This window comes from Arvicola amphibius, chromosome 3 (assembly GCF_903992535.2).
Source record: "Arvicola amphibius chromosome 3, mArvAmp1.2, whole genome shotgun sequence".
In the NCBI taxonomy this organism is placed as follows: Eukaryota; Metazoa; Chordata; class Mammalia; order Rodentia; family Cricetidae; genus Arvicola; species Arvicola amphibius.
This window is the reverse complement of record NC_052049.1, coordinates 15,123,141-15,139,937: the sequence shown is the minus strand read 5'-3', so window position 1 is coordinate 15,139,937 and position 16,797 is coordinate 15,123,141. Positions and strand designations below refer to the sequence as shown.

Here is a 16,797-nt window from a genome sequence, read left to right as displayed (position 1 = left end):
TTTGCAGCAACCTTTCATGGGGTCTTGTTCCATCAAACCATATTGGTCTGGAAGCAATCCATAGGTTCTCCTCTTCTGTGGAAACAAAAAAGAACCTCTTTTCCAAAGCAACATATCTTTAGACCCAAATTTGGAAGACTGATACATTTATAATATACATGCTGGTTTAGCTTAGCAGCTCATACAATGTACATAGCTCATTCACACTCAAAAAATTCGAAGGTAACACAATAATATACATAATCCAGACTCTTTGTGTATAGTCCATCTTTAGGTGGCTTGTTTTTCTTTACTCCTTTTAATCTGACTGTCTATACTGTCTCACTAAAGATTTTATTCTTTTTTTAAAATCATTAACTTTACTATGACTCTCCATATTCTTTTTCTTCTCTCTTCCAAGTCTGCATACATTTATCTGACACTGTGACTAATCTGGATTTGTCTTTATTGCATATCTGTAATTCTTTACTGTCCAGGAGGACTTTTTAAAATGCTAATCACTTCTTAAAACTTAAGCTGTGCCATTAGTATGGTATATAAGGTACTTCCTTCTTGCCTGTGGGACAATGCTGACTCTGAGAGCAGAAATGGAGCAAGCATGAGTGATGGAGATATTGCCTGCTTTCTGGAAAAACACACAGCTAAGCTAATAAAAATAAGAGTTTGTGAGACTGACATTAACAATTGTTATTTTCAACATTATATTGCTTAATGTATCAAGAATTTTGAGCATTTACAAAACTAACTTTTAATCCAAATTAACATATATCCCTCCCATCTTATATATAATTCTCTTTCAGAACTTTCAAATGGCACATGGTGAAAATCTTACTTCTTTAAATGTATTACTCATACACTATGGCTTTGTTCTAGAATATGTTGAAATAAAAGAAACATAATGTACCACCAGTGTGTACCCCCTTAAAAGGAAGGTGTGAAAATTCCTTTTTATAAAGTAAATTACAATATTAAGAATTCAAACTGTTTCTCTAACCCCTTTCTGTTCTTCATGAAGAGCCTTCAAAAACATGTTTCTCCCTTGACTTGTGCTAACATTTCCAAGATGAACATTCTCATGTTTGTAGCAGTTTCTTCTTTCTTCAACATGAGCAATATTTGTTACTTTCTCCAGGCAACTGGCTTTCTTTTGGGACTATGTTATGCGGCCCATGCGACATCAAGCTGAGTGTGATAAGACTCACCTGTCATTACAGCACTAGGAAAACTGAGACTGCATGATTGTTAATTCAGAACCAGCCTAAGTGACATGAGATTCCTTGTCTACAGCCACTCTTCCCAAAATGTGTCTAAGTGCCACAGTGTTCCTAGACATCAATGATTTTAGTCATATGGAGATGAAAGAACTGCTATTTGCAAGTGGGAACCATCTAAACTGTATCCGTACATATGCACAACTGACTTCTTTGGTTACTTTCAAGTTCATCTATAATTTAACAATGTGCTCAAGGTCATGATTCTTGGTGATGTGTTCTGACAATGCAGTACAGTACATATTGGTTTTACATATATAATCCTGGGATGTAAGCAATGTTAATTACCATTGTACTTACTTTAAATGTTTATAGTTTCTTTCTAAATAAAATATGTATGCATTTAAGACTTTTAACAGAAAATGGTACCAGTGGAAAAATAAAAGGAAAGCAAGTGTCTAGCATTCTCCATGCACCTGGAATCTACATAATCAGACAATCCAATTGCATTGTTGCTCTATTTTTTCTATGTTTACTTTTGTCCAGTAGATGTCAGTGTTGGATAAAAGCAAACTAGCATTTCTGTTAATATTTGCACATTGCTTAGGAGAAACATGAGTTGTCCTGTCTACTTTGATGTGCACATGTAGACATTGTCAGTTCTGTAAATTTACATAATCAACATTATAGGTTACTTCTACATGCTATTGCTCTTTAGTGTTCTTAAATATTTACCTTGTGTTTCCTCTGCCCTGTGTTTCTCAGGAAGGGAAGCTGAAAAGGTAATTGGGAGCAGCTGACAGATTGCTTAGAAACAGTATTCACCAATTCTGCCCCGATCTATGTAAACATGAATCCTCATTTTGTCCTTCTTACAGCCTTTGGATTTTGAAACGAAGAAGGCGTATACATTCAAAGTAGAGGCCTCCAACCTTCACCTTGACCACCGCTTTCACTCTGCTGGCCCCTTTAAAGACACTGCTACAGTCAAAATTAGCGTGCTGGATGTGGATGAGCCTCCGGTGTTCAGCAAGCCCCTTTACACCATGGAGGTTTATGAAGACACTCCTGTGGGGACCATCATCGGGGCTGTCACAGCCCAAGACCTAGATGTGGGCAGTAGTGCTGTTAGGTAAGAAGAACAGTTTTTAATGGGTATTAGACAAGCAAAACTTAACTATGTCAGCAGGAGAAAACGAACTCAATTACTAAAGGTAAGGCCAAGAAATAGCAGAGCATGTGCCACAAAATTTAATGAATGCTTATTAGTGTAAAGATGGAAGTATTGCTATAAAATTCAGCAGAAACAACCAGTAAAAATCCTTACAATCCTGTTTACACTGGTGTCATGCTGGACATAACACTCAAACATCATCTATAAAAGGGACTGAGCGACACAACTTTAAATGATTCTCAAGATTAGTGATGGGAGAATTTAAATACATGATTCTTTTAGAAAAGGCAACACAAATCTCCTACCCTTAACATTATAATCCGCATCACCAACTTTCTTATCTTCTCACAAATCAAATCAATATAGTTATTCCAATTAAACATTCTCAAAATTCTTAAATTATTCCATCATCAATACAAGAGTCTCACGTCTAATGTATCCTATAAATAGCAGCTAAACAAGACATAGGAGAGATTCTTGGCTGGAATCATTCTCTGCAATTTCTTATCTAATAGTGAGACTTTGAAAATAAATAAGTTATGAGATTTGAAAGTATGTGTCATGTTAAAGTTGGACCACATATTCCTATTCCATATATAAAACATGGAAGAAAGTAGCAATGTTACCTTCATAATTCCAAATCATAACTGGAGAAAGTCCACACAACTTGCAAATCTATAAAGGGATGCTATATATATATATATATATGGACTTGGATATTGGAACAATATACTCAATCTTTTCATCTTATACCAGATTTTTGGACCACAAGCCCCCAAATAATAACAAAGATACTTAATGTTAATTATGAAAACTCAGTCTTAACTTAGATTTTTTTCTAATTAGCTCTTACGAATTTATGTAAGGTTTTATCTCTCCTTTTTCATGTCCTTCTTCCTCTGTCTTTGGATGTTAACCCTGGTTTTCTCCTTCCGTGCAATTTCTCTATCCCAAGAAGTCCTGCCGACTGTCTGCCTTCCTAGTTATTGGCCATTCAGCTCTTTATTAAACCCACTACAGTGACACATCTTCACACAGTGCCTAGGAATATTCTGCAAAACAAATTTTATTCAAGTGGGAACTCTAAAGAAGTACAACTGACTAATGTAAGGGGAGACAAACAATTACTGGGAACTCAATATCTCAGTGTAATGCTATACAGGTTCTTCATTGGAAACTAGCTATTTTTATACTTGTTATTATTACCAAACGTTTAAAAACTATACACAGACATACAATGATTGGTGAGAGATTTACAAAGCTGTTATGTATTGGTGTGCTGTCATTTATCAGTTATGTTTCTGAAGCCCTTCTCATTCTTGCTGATTTTTATTGGCAATAAGAAACATCAGATGAAGAGATGTATGTTACTTTTTGTAGAACATAAATGGTTATCGTAACAGGCTTTCTTTTGAACCACCAACTAGCTTCCAATCATGACATGGAGAGTTATTAGTTTTTGAATGTTTAGCCTTAGCTTAGCTCTTATCTCTTTCTAGCTTTTATAATTTGAATTATCCTGTTTTTCTTTATTTACATTTCTTTTACTTTTCTTTCTTTTTGTATGTGTCACTCCACTTCCTCCAGTTTGGGGCTGCCTGGTAGCTTCCTGAATTCGCGTCCTGAGCATGTCCCTCTCTTTTTCTCTCATTCTCTCATCCTTCTTCTCTCCTCCTAGTTATTCTCTCCATCCTATCCCTCTTCTGCCTAACTATTTGCTGTTCATCGTTTTAATAGACCAATTATATACCTTAGATGGGCAAGGGGAAACAACACATCTTTCCATAATTCAACAAATGCAGCATAAACAAAAGTAATACACTTTTATAAATTGAATCAAATGCAACATAAATAAATGTAACACACTTCTACACAGAATGAGAAATAGTTCACAGCATAAACTAACGTAACACACCTTTGCCTAGTTAAAGTAATATTCTACAACATGATGTTTCAGAGATGTTAAATGTTTATAACAAATGTGAAAATGTATATCTAACTCTCAGCAGTCTAAATATTGGTAGAAACAATGGACAGTTCAGCAAAAGAACATTTATGTTCATCATGGCCCTGGATATCTAGACTACACACAGAGCTGTTTAATAAAAGTTGCTCGGATATTGTGTTAAAAAACAGTGACAAAGCCGGGCGGTGGTGGCGCACGCCTTTAATCCCAGCACTCGGGAGGCAGAGGCAGGCGGATCTCTGAGTTCAAGGCCAGCCTGGTCTACAAGAGCTAGTTCCAGGACAGGCTCTAGAAACTACAGGGAAACCCTGTCTCGAAAAAAAAAAAAAAAAAAAAAAAAAACAAAAAAAAAAAAAAACAGTGACATCAAGACATGATGATATGCTGCACAGAGTAAAAAGAATATATTTTCAGCTATAATTCAGAACTAATAAATGTGGGAAGTCTGCAAGTGAACTACATCGTTAGGTAATAGGACAGACTTCCAAATCGTGAAAGGCAGAAACATGGCTTCATGAGGGAAACAATAGAAAGTCATATTTTATAAAGAATATCTTGCAGCCACTCTTTCTTTAGGTTTTGACACAGATGACATCATCTGATAGTCTGACTGTAAGTTAATTAAAGTAATATCCTCACTTTACTTCTCAAGAAAAGCACTTATGTCCCCAAAGGGACAGACACAGATGGGGCTAGTTGATCCCTGTGAGGAGTTGTCAAAAGACAGACTTATTGAATGGCATGAAACGTTAGTCCCTTGGAGTAAACAAGAAACTTGAATCATGTCAGTTGAGTAAACATGGGCCCCGAGTCATCTTTTTGTTGTAAAAATGTGCTGGCTCATTTATTAATAATAGAAAAAATATGTTCTTAAATCTATAAAATTGAAAATTATATCATATTATTCACTTTTCTGTTTATGTGTTTTATTTTCCCATCTTTTGCAGCATTTGATCATAATTTTCCTCTTAGGGTATTTTTATAAGTGTTACCGTCCCCATAATCACCCTTATTATACTGGTCACATCAAAAACCAAAAATGGAATTTCTTTATCAAGAACTGGTCTACCTCCACAGAAAGGTTTACTTTGTTTTCATATTCATCATATAGGACACAGGTGGACTTTGTTCCCAAATTCACCACCAGTACAGCCGTGCTCATTTCTTCCTACCTTCACTTGGCCTTTGTCATTTGGTATGTTATATTGCTGATATTCTGAGGGAGAATGGGGATTTTCAGATCAGGATGAGTGGGTTCAGTCAGTTGCCACTTACTTTGGCGTCTTCTGATGATGACTCTCTAGTGAGACAAAGCTGCTCAACCCCTCGGGAGGCAGAGGCAGGCGGATCTCTGTGAGTTCGAGGCCAGCCTGGTCTACAAGAGCTAGTTCCAGGACAGGCTCTAAAGCTGCAGAGAAACCCTGTCTCGAAAAAAAAAAAAAAGCTGCTCAACCCATGGCATCTGATTTCAGAAAAATAACTAGAAAGGGCTTTTGAAAATGAACACCAATCAGTGTCATACACCTATGGTCTGTATTATTTAGCACTTCCCTAACTCCTAGTACTCCATACATCTATGAATTCACAAGGGAATAATTCAAATGATGAATCTTTAATTTTTGTGATACATTCATCTCTCACTATCCCGTCAGGTAGCAAATAAGCATTGGCTATCCAGGCCTTACGGGAACAATTTTAAATACAAACTATACTATAGTCTGTTTTCCCACAGGGTATCTATTTTTTTGAGGCTCTGCTTGTTATTCTGACATCTTAAGCAAAAGATATCTCATGAGTCACATAGACATTGGATATCTGCTAATTTTGAGCATAATACTAATAAACTTGATATTTATCACAATTGCAGAAATCTAAGCACTGCAAAATGACAGAATTCTGGAACAGAAGAAGAGGCCTTCCTTACCACCTCCCTAAAACTGCTTATATAATGGATAATTGACTTATCCAAAGGGAAAGACAAACATTAGAAAATTATTCAGAGTTTTTCACATGCTTGTGTGAGATTTTTGAGGATAAGAACTGAACATGTGACTTATTATGGTGTTTTTTTAATCAGTATATAACTCCACAAGAGGAATTGTGTTTATACATTCCTTCTGATGCAATCCATACATCTCAAATACAGTCTAACACATCATAAGGAGTGAAGACATTTCCTTAAATAAATGTCATGATTTGTGTTAATTTATCTGGCTAGTAAAATAACTCTTTTGTTTTGTTTTTTAGACTTACATACCGTTTGAAGTCTTTGAATGTTTTTTTTTCTGCATGTATGCTTGCCATGTGTGTGACTGACACCTGTGAGGGCCAGAAGAAAATGGCTGACTCTGATCTGAAATTATGAATACCTGTGAGCTACCATGTAGCTGTTCAGAACTGACCCATTGTCCTCTACACGGTGACAAATGCACCTAGCCAATAAACCTTCTCTCCAGCTATGAGAGTTATCACAAAAATAGAAAAGCATATAGGAAACTATAAACATTTCTGTATTTCAGCTCTTGTATTTATGTAAATAAGTTTATACCTATTAATTAGCTTAGGAATTACTCCCAGAAAAACCACAATTATAATTTACATAGATAGTTTTTATATAAAAAACTATTTGTTTATATATATTTATGTTGATATACATATACATATATAAAAGAATAAAGAAGATATATACATATATACATATATATTCCCTCTTTCATCTTTCTATTCCTTCCTTCCTTTCTTTCAAGAGTCTCTTTCCCCATATTACTGGGTTTCCTGGAAGTTATATAGATTAGGCTGGCACTGAGTTCACAGAGATCTCCTGCCTCTGCCTCCTTGTGCTGCTGTCAGAAATAAAGGCACTCACCACTGTAACCCAGCTCTCATGCACATTTAATTTTTTATTTATTTTTGAGATTATACATAGCTACAGCACTTCACTACCCTCTTTCCTTGCTCCAAACCCTCCCATATACTCTTTCAAATCCATTGCCTCATATTTTCTATTGTTTTTACATGCATACATGTATATACATACATATTCTTAAATACATGAATACAACCTCTTCAGTTCATATAATGTCATTCCTTTGTATATTTTCAGGACTGACTATTTGGTGTTGAATAACTAATTGGGCTCTTACCTATGGAAGACTGTTTCTCCTGCTCTCAGCATTACTGACTTTCCTTTAGTCCTATGTGTATTGGTGAAGCCTTATGAATATTTTGATGCATCTTAGATACATATATTAATTTTTTCATTATAAGTACCAAATAAAAGAAATAATATATAAGCCTCAAAAGTATTCTATATTTTAATAACATTTTAATTTGTCTTGTGACTGTGTTTTTATTCTAATATTTATTGAAATAATCAGTATTTTAAGGAAACAGGCAAAAGGTATTCCATCTTCTAATTAATAATCATAGTATATGAAAAACTTCTTAGACTATAATCCAGGAAAGTAGAGTTTATGAGGATGAATTTTTAATGTTTATACTAAGAAACATATATCTTGGTTTCTGTGACAGAAACTATTATTCCTGGATTATTTCATTAATTATAAATAAAGCTAACCACTCTCATTTAACAAAAGCCTAAACTGAATCCACTGAAACATACATTATGTATTCTTAAGTCATTTAAAAATATGCAGGAAATAAACTCACAGACACTATCCAAAAATGTTAATGACGAGACAGAAATACTATGGATAAACTGATGCTCACGATGAGGTCAGGAAGGTAGAAGTTAGGAGGAAGTACCTCAGTGGCACTCAAGGAAAAGTAAACCGTTATGACAAGTCGTAATATAGAAACTGCAGCAGTGGCTGAATTTGCTAATCTCTGGGGTAGTAGTTTGTTCTATTTGACTTGCTGCTGCTATGCTATTCTTAGTATTTAAGACCCTTAAGAGAATTATTGTTCTGAGTCGATTTTTGCATGTAGTCTACTTGCAAATGGTGCTGAAGGCATTTAGTTTCTATTAGCTGTGTTTATGGACACTAGAGAACAGAGGTATTCCTTTACTAAAATAAATCCCTGAAAAACACATTAAAAACATTTTTTTCTAAGAAAATGAGGTTTGACAAGAGGAAATGTTGCTAGGTTTATGTAACATAAAGCCCACAGTATGGAAACATTCATGTGTTTGATGTGGATTCCTGGCTGCTGGAGTGTAAGTTTGCTCTGTTTTGTTATTACTCAAGTATGATTAAGTTCATATCAGATATGAGGAATTGGGAGGATGATTGGTCTTCAGATACTCAGTGTTGATTCTGAGTTGGAGGAACAGGGGTGATTCCAATTCAGTGGCAAAGCAAAAACTTATGTAAACAAAACAAATCAGTGGAATCTTCTTGGGATTTGTGGGCAAACTGTGCTATGACAGTTTTAGCTTGGAGCATGAGTTTGTGTGGGTGGGCCAGCATCTTGTGCATTCCCCTGACTAGCCCTGCATACAGAGTGTGTTACAAAGGCTCCCTCAAGTTTGCTGATAGTATGGGCAGATGGTGTTCCAGGGATGTACCAGTTTGAGTCTGAACAAAAATGTGCATCCCAGACAAGGCCTTACATCAGTTAAATGCCAAAGGATTTAATAATATTGGTGATAAATGCCATCAATATAAAATGACTTCAAAATGTCTAAAAATTTATTGGTTATGAAGGAGCAAATTGCCAAGATTTCCTTAAACATTCCCTGGCCTTAGTTTAAAGAGGGACTAGACTGTTTTTTATGATATCAAATGATGGCTTCTGTAAGGATAGGGATATTTTTGAACAAAAATATCCAGATTCCAAGGAAGGAGACATGATTCATCTGTTTCTTAAATGTATTTTTAGTATAAGTTATTATTTTTCTATTGCACAATGAGCAAAATCAACTTATGAAGAAAAAATAAATTTAGTTTGGCTTATGGATCCGGAGGATTGAGTATTCCATCATGGTTGAAAGACATGGGAGCAGGAGCAGAAAGCTAAGAGCCCACATCCTCAACAGCAAACATGACATAGGAAGATAAAACAAACAAACAAACAAACAAACAAACAAAAAACTAGAAATAAAATGAAGCCATAAACCATAAAAACCTGTCTCTGGTGATATAACTTCTCCATCAAGGCTTCATCTCAAAAACTCAAGTGGGAATAAAGTATTCAAATGCCTAAATCTGTAGAGAATATTTTTCTTCAATCAACCAGAGTACTTATATGAGTGAAAGATTTAGTTATTTTATATTTATTTTTTAATTTCATAATTTTCAAAAAAATATTAAATAAATCAATAGAGAGAGTAAAATTATGCAATGGTGATTTTCTAGAATACTGGGTATATTCGGAGACTATTGAATACTTGAAAGCACTTAAATTCTTTATACACATTTATATGATCTAACCTTGGCAGAAACCTAACTAAATCTGAAAAATGTAATGTTTAACTCTGAAAATATACCATTCGTCAAGTTGGAGTAAAAATCAAAATATATATTCTTATTTTTAAATATGAGTTTTAACTTCTTAAAAGACTTAGGCAAGCTGGGCAATAGTGGCACAGAATTTGAACCCAGCAATCAAGAGGCAGAGGTAGGTTGATCTCTGTGAATTCCGGGCCAGTCTGGTCTACAAGAGCTAGTTCCAGGACAGTCTCCAAAGCTACAGAGAACCCCAGGCTGAACAAAAAAAGAAGAAAGAAAGAAAGAAAGAAAGAAAGAAAGAAAGAAAGAAAGAAAGAAAGAAAGAAAGAAAGAAAGAGAGGAAGGGAGAGAGGGGTGGGAGGAAGGAAGGAAGGAAGGAAGGAAGAAAGAAAGAAAGAAAGAAAGAAAGAAAGAAAGAAAGAAGAGAAAAGAAAGGATTTAAAACAAGCTAATTGTCTATAGGAAAATTCAGTGACCTCATGATGCAGACCTAAACACTCTGATGATTTTGATGAAGATTAAAACAAGAAATCCAAACTTTTCATTTTCAAGTAATTTCATATCCTACTGGTGTATTTTTTTTACTTATGAACATCCAGCCTTAGCTTGACTTGTTTCTAGTCAACTTTTCTTTCTTTTTTAAATTTAATTTATTTATTTTTTTCTTAAAAATTTCTGCCTCTTCCCCACCTCGAATTTCCCTCCCCCTCCCTCTCCAGTCCTAAGTGCAGTAAGGGTTCCCTGCCCTGTGGGAAGTCCAAGGTCCTCCCCCCTCCATCCAGGTCTAGGAAGATGAGCATCCAAACAGGCTAGCCCCCGCCCCCCAAAGCCAGTACATGCAGTAGGATCAAAACCCAATGCCATAGTCCTTGGCTTCTCAGCAGCCCTCATTGTCCGCCGTGTTCAGGGAATCCAGTTTTATCCCATGCATTTTCAGTCCCATTCCAGCTGGCCTTGGTGAGCTCCCATTGGATCAGCCCCATGATGGTTCTTAGAGGATTTATTTTTGAAGTTATCCTGCTATGATCCATGTCAATCCATTCCCACCAGCAGATAAAAGCTGGCTAGGGTGAGTATGGTTCAAGTTGTTAATCTGAACTGATTGTATTTACATTTTACCTTCTGAAAGGTAGGTTATTGACTCTACCTTGCAGTATTGAGGAATACATGATTAACATATCTTTTCCTTTACTTATTAGTTATTAAATTACTTTTGTACAATGTTTATTACCAAGGTTATTTGAAATTTAGTTGGAATCAGAATGCACCATGGGCTTTCATAACTCAGGCATATTTAAATTTTGAGTAACTAATAATCAGAGTTCTGAACCTAAAAGAGCAGAAGTCAGTGACATGAGGTGACACTTAAGCATAAATACACTTTCCAGAAGTTTGGGTGAAAGGTAAGTTTTAGGGAGGTGATCCTTTAGATTAAAGTCAGACTGTAACATCCAGAGCAAGGCATGAAAAGGTACACTCTGAAAGTTCTAGTCCCTAATAATTCATCAATACTCTAGAGGTATATAATTCTGCAAGTATCATGATATGTTAGGATATTTTCATTGCCAATATTCTGCAGATGTTTTGTTTCTTTTAGCTGGGCAAATATTACAGTAAAAAGTGGACACCGTTGAAAATTGTTACTTTACTCAGGTAGACGATTCAGTGAGGTCTGTAAAAGCAACAGAGCAACAGAGTGGAACCCAGAAGGAAGCCTCCAGCTTTAAACTTGGTCACTTGTGGTACGGTGCTGAGGATATTTAGCTGAGCCAAAAGCCAAGGTCAGCCATATTGCAGCATGCAATAACCATGCATCCCAGGTATCATCTAGAGGAAAAAGTGTCAGATCTCACAGAATGATACTCATCAAAGACAAGATGCAGTAAAGACGCCAAAAATCACTGTGATCGACAGAACCTGCATCCTTGTACTCATAGTTCAAACACCAAAGTTTAAAGCTGAAAAGATGCGGGAGGGATGTTTGTAGTTCCACTTCTGTAGAGTCGGGTTGTATTTTTCCACGGCTTAATGCCCAAAATAAGCATAAATGTGTGAAAAGAAGACTATTTTTGGCATTTACCAATCGATGATATAACATAAATAAAAATAAATAAATTTTAAAAGATTCTAAATTGCATAAAAAAGATGGAAGAAGTGAAAATTATGCTTATAAGTTAATTGGAATAATTTATTAGCATAACTTATTTATGTCATTTCATATTTATAACATTCTGTATTGCTTTTTACAACTCAGTTAAATCCATAGTTATTTCTAATATTACAATGGAGACAAGGAAAATAGACATTGGAAGAAATGAAATGTCACTGATCATACCATATATGAACAAAATTAATGTTTTTTGTGATTCATTTCATAAAAATATACCACACTGCATATAGCTAGTGCACTAAACTGAAAGATAAAGCTTGTATACTGAGATAAGTAGCTATTTTATTCTTCTTAATGTATGTATACCTGTACCTTAGAAAAATTAGAGAACTATAAATATGTAATTTAATTTTATTTGTATATTTGGTGCTGTGAATTGAATCTTGGGCTTTGTGCACTCTAAATAAGTGTTGTTATACCTTGCTAAATTCCCAGAAGAAATAATCATTGTATACAGTTCTTTCACATTAGGTCATTAGGATAAATGTCCTAAAAATGATGGAGATGTCATTTAATAAATGGCAAAAGTGTAACTCTTTGGGCAACTATCCAGGATAAATGAACACAAATAGTAATAACAATTTTTAATAAAAAGCATTTATTTACTCTTTCTGGAAATATTTCCACGAGAATACAACATATAAAGAGCTTATTACAGAAATGCAATTAAAACTTTTTTATTCCTTTTTTGTTTTATTTTTGAGATTATAATATAATTACCAATTCTTACCTTTCATTTCCTCCCTCCCACGTACCTTTCCTTGCTCTCTTCTAAATTCATGGCTTCTTTCTTTTTCACGAGATGTTGCATCTTGCATATAATTTTTTTTCTAAACATATACTGATTAATTAATATGTACAAAATTATTTATATTTGTTTTCAGGGCTGAATATTTGTTATTGAATATGAAGTGTTGTGCTCTTTCTTCTGAAAGATTATTTCTTCCACTCTGAGTATTCCTTATGTGTCTATCCTTTTTTGTGTATGACTGAGGCCTCCTGAACTCTCTTTCACCTGCTTTGGCATATCTATTGTTGTTTTCCATGTTGAGCGCATGTGTAGGAAGAGACATTATAGGTGTAACTTCCAACAATATCCCAGCAAACTTCTTATTGTCTGGCTCTTATAGTCATTCTGTTGCTTCTTTCACATTGTTCACTGAACCTTACATTTTGGAATTGGTTTGTGGATATATCTATTGTGACAGGGCTCCACAACTTTATATTTCAGTTGGTTGTTGCTTTCTGTAATGTTCTTTGTCTGTTTCAAATACAAATTTTCATGATTCAGTATGAGGCCTATACTTACCTGTGGTATAATATTTAGAGTATAGTTAATGGTTGTGATGGCTTAGCATAGTGATGTTGGAATGCTTTCACACAAAGTTAATGATTTACCAGCCCCGGGCAGTTGTTTAGGTTTCCAGTACCTACTGTGGGACAATGGTCTTCTATCCTCTCACTTGTGTTATTTTTAATAAAACGCTAATTGGCCAGTAGCCAGGCGGGAAGTATATGCCAGGTTACCAGACAGGAAGTAGGGGCAGGGCATTGAGAACAGAATAATCCTGGGAAGAGGAAAGGTCAGTCAGCAATTGTAGCCCAGCCACAGAGGAAGCAAGATGAGAATCCCTCGCTGACAAACGTATCAAGCCATGTGGCTAACACAGACAACAATAATGGGTTAATGTAAGATGTAAAAATTAGTTAATAAGAAGCCTGAGCTACTAGGCCAACCCGTTTATGATTAAGGTAGACCTCTGTGTGTTTCTTTGGGACTGAACGGTTGTGGGACCTGGTGGGACAGAAACCTTGGTCAACAGGTATAGGTGTGATTTTCTTCTTGTTGAACAAGAGTTAAATGCAATGAGAGAGATATTGGTTGCTGCAAAAGTATAGGTTCCACTACTGTACCCTTAGCGTTATTGTGTCATAATTAGAAGTCCTTGAGGCCACTAACATATTATGGGGTTAGACCTTGGATCTATGCACACAACCCATTCATGACTATCTATCATGTGCCATGACTTAAAAGCCTACTATAGACCTGTCTATGGTAAGAACACATAGCTTTTTCCTAGGCACTAATTACATTCAGGTTCACAATACCACTCTGGGGGTTTCACAGTAGCAACATTCCTTATTGCCTCCTACTAAAAATAACAGAAGCTAATTGTCTGCTGTTTGGGACCAAATTATCTGTATCTTATTTGCTCTTCTATTTCCTCCTATATGTTGTATTTCTTCCCATCTGGCTCTTCCAGTCCATGGCAACAATTCTTGACTCACAAGAGAAAATAAGAAGACAAGAATCTCCTTTAGCCACTACCTAGACAGTGGCTGAGAGGAGGTACCCAGGGTAGAATAGCCCATAAAAACAGACAGTTCAATAGTTGGTTCCAAAATACCTTCCTCAGCTTTAATAGAAATAAATTATAAGACCAAATTATTACAATAAAGCTTAGCTCTACTTGTGAGATGTGTTAATATAATATACAAAAATATATGTGAATAATTGCAAAATATGTCATAATGCATAGATGAATTATAGTAAAAATTTATAACTTTCTGGATCTAAATTAGTATGAATTCAAATCAGATGTATGCACATGGTAAAATTCAAAGTAGCTATTAAAAGATAATGTAGATGAAAAAGTGAAAGTCATATTAAACAAATTTATATAGCATTTGAAATTATTCAATGCAAACAAAAGCATTGGAAGAGGATCAGAGATAACAAAGGAAATGAGGACATCAGAGGCAGGGTCGAAAGCAAAGTGTTTGGCTTGCAATCTCAAAGACCTGGGAATAATCTCAGTAGTTCAGGTTAACAAAAATAATAATAAAAAAACCAAGGTCTGGTGCCAAGCAATTATAAACCCCGGCAGCATAGGAAGAAATAGGTGTAACCTTGCTGTTCACTGCTCAGACAGTCTACCCTATTGGCAACTTGTAGGTTAATGAGGCAGCCTAGCTCAACATATTTAGAAAGCCTCTGTGGAAGAACAGTATCGATGTTTCACACACAAACACTTGCACATACATGCACACATACACACACATGCTTACACACACACAGGCACGCACACATGCCTGCACATACACAGGCATGCACACACATGCTTGCACACACAGGCTCACACACATGTCTGCACACACACAGGCATGCACACACATGCTTGCACACACAGGCACGCACATGCCTGCACATACACAGGCATGCACACACATGCTTGCACACACAGGCACACACATGCCTGCACACACACAGGCATTCACACACATGCTTGCACACACAGGCACACACACATGTCTGCACACACACAGGTGCATACACACATGCACACATATGCTTACACACACAGGCATGCACACATGTCTGCACACAGATGTACTTCTGCATAGACATGAACATGCCCACTATAATTACAATATTGGAACAAACCCATTGTCTTTGCTTTTGGAACAATATATTTAAGCATTTTGGGCTTAAAAGCCATGGCTTCTGTAAAATGTTCTCAGAGGTGAGTTCTAAATATCAGTATGTATGCATATATATTTTACTTCTGAGGGAAATATGAAAATATTAACAGGAAATATGGCCTTTATTGTAATATTTGTACTTTATTGCAATTTAAATGTATTTTAAGAGCAAAATAGAGTATTGGTCCTTGTACATACATCTCATGGAATAAGGACTACCTAGTAACTAATATTTTTTAAACATGGTAAAAGTAATGTCTAAAATACTCTTCAGGTAAAGCACCATTTTATTCTTTCATACTATCCTAATTCTATATGATTCTTTTGAAAACTCCTGATAATGAAGCATCTCACATCAGTTCCCTAAGATCTGAGTATTGATAAAAATCTCCTTAAATATTGCAGCTAAGAAGAGCTCATATTATTAGTATTCATTACTTTTCCATTGCTTTAGTAGAAGAGCATGAACAATGTGATTTCTAGACTGAAAGGTGTATTTGGACTTAATATTCCCATTAGATATGAAGAGAGCAGCAACATCATTGTGGGGAATTGGGACGATAGGTGGGTGTGGAAGCTGGAGCAGTAAGCTTATAGCTTACATCTTCAAACCATAGGCTGGAGGCAGAGAGAAAGTAAACTTGGAATAACATGTGGATTTGGAAAGCTAAAAGTCCAACCAGAGTGATAAACTTGCTCCATCAAGACAACATCTCCAAAAGCAACCCAAGCGTTTCTACCAATATAAGACCAAATATTCAAATCCCCTCAAAATTTGGAGAACATCTCATTCAAACCATAAAACTGCTTAATAAATAAGATGAATAATTTGTATTTGATGTGAAAACTATAACAGTAAGCGTATGATAATAAAAATCAAATTTGGCACAGTATGAGAATATTGTAGAAGCTGAAAACTTATTCCTGATATTAGCCATTTCCAAAAGAAACACTTTTTCATCTTATGCACCTATAGAATACAATTCTTTATTCTGTTTAATCGAGACACACATGAATACAGACTTAATTCTTTGTTTCTTCCCCTCCTGCCCGCACACTATTGCTTTATGTATCTTTAAAAAATACTAACTGCCTAGTGAGTATTTGAATCTTGACTCCTTTAGCAGCCCACTCTGTCTTATGTTAACCACTTCTTAAAGTGTCATGAATCAATCCAATTTTGCCGCCTAGGTTACTCTGTCTTTTGGAAGATTCAGCAAGGCAAAACAAGCTCACTTAATGCTGTCTTGTTTGAATGCTCCAACACATAGCTTTCAAAGCAATTGATGTTTAATCGGTGCTTTAGTACTCCCCTTAATAATGTGTAATTTACCACATATAGACTCAGCGCCTTATTATAATATGAAAATACATCCAGGAAT

The 16,797-nt window shown here is 35.5% G+C and overlaps 1 protein-coding gene across 2 annotated transcripts in view; it reads left to right on the top strand.

Moving 5' to 3' along the window:
* Positions 1 to 16,797, top strand: part of Cdh12 (cadherin 12) — a 240,259-nt gene that overhangs the window by 205,732 nt on the left and 17,730 nt on the right. For both annotated transcript variants that reach the window (XM_038322062.1, XM_038322061.1), the window contains exon 6: positions 2,090 to 2,343. In XM_038322062.1, coding sequence (XP_038177990.1) covers positions 2,090 to 2,343 — 254 coding nt within the window. The remainder of the gene's footprint in view (positions 1 to 2,089; positions 2,344 to 16,797) is intronic.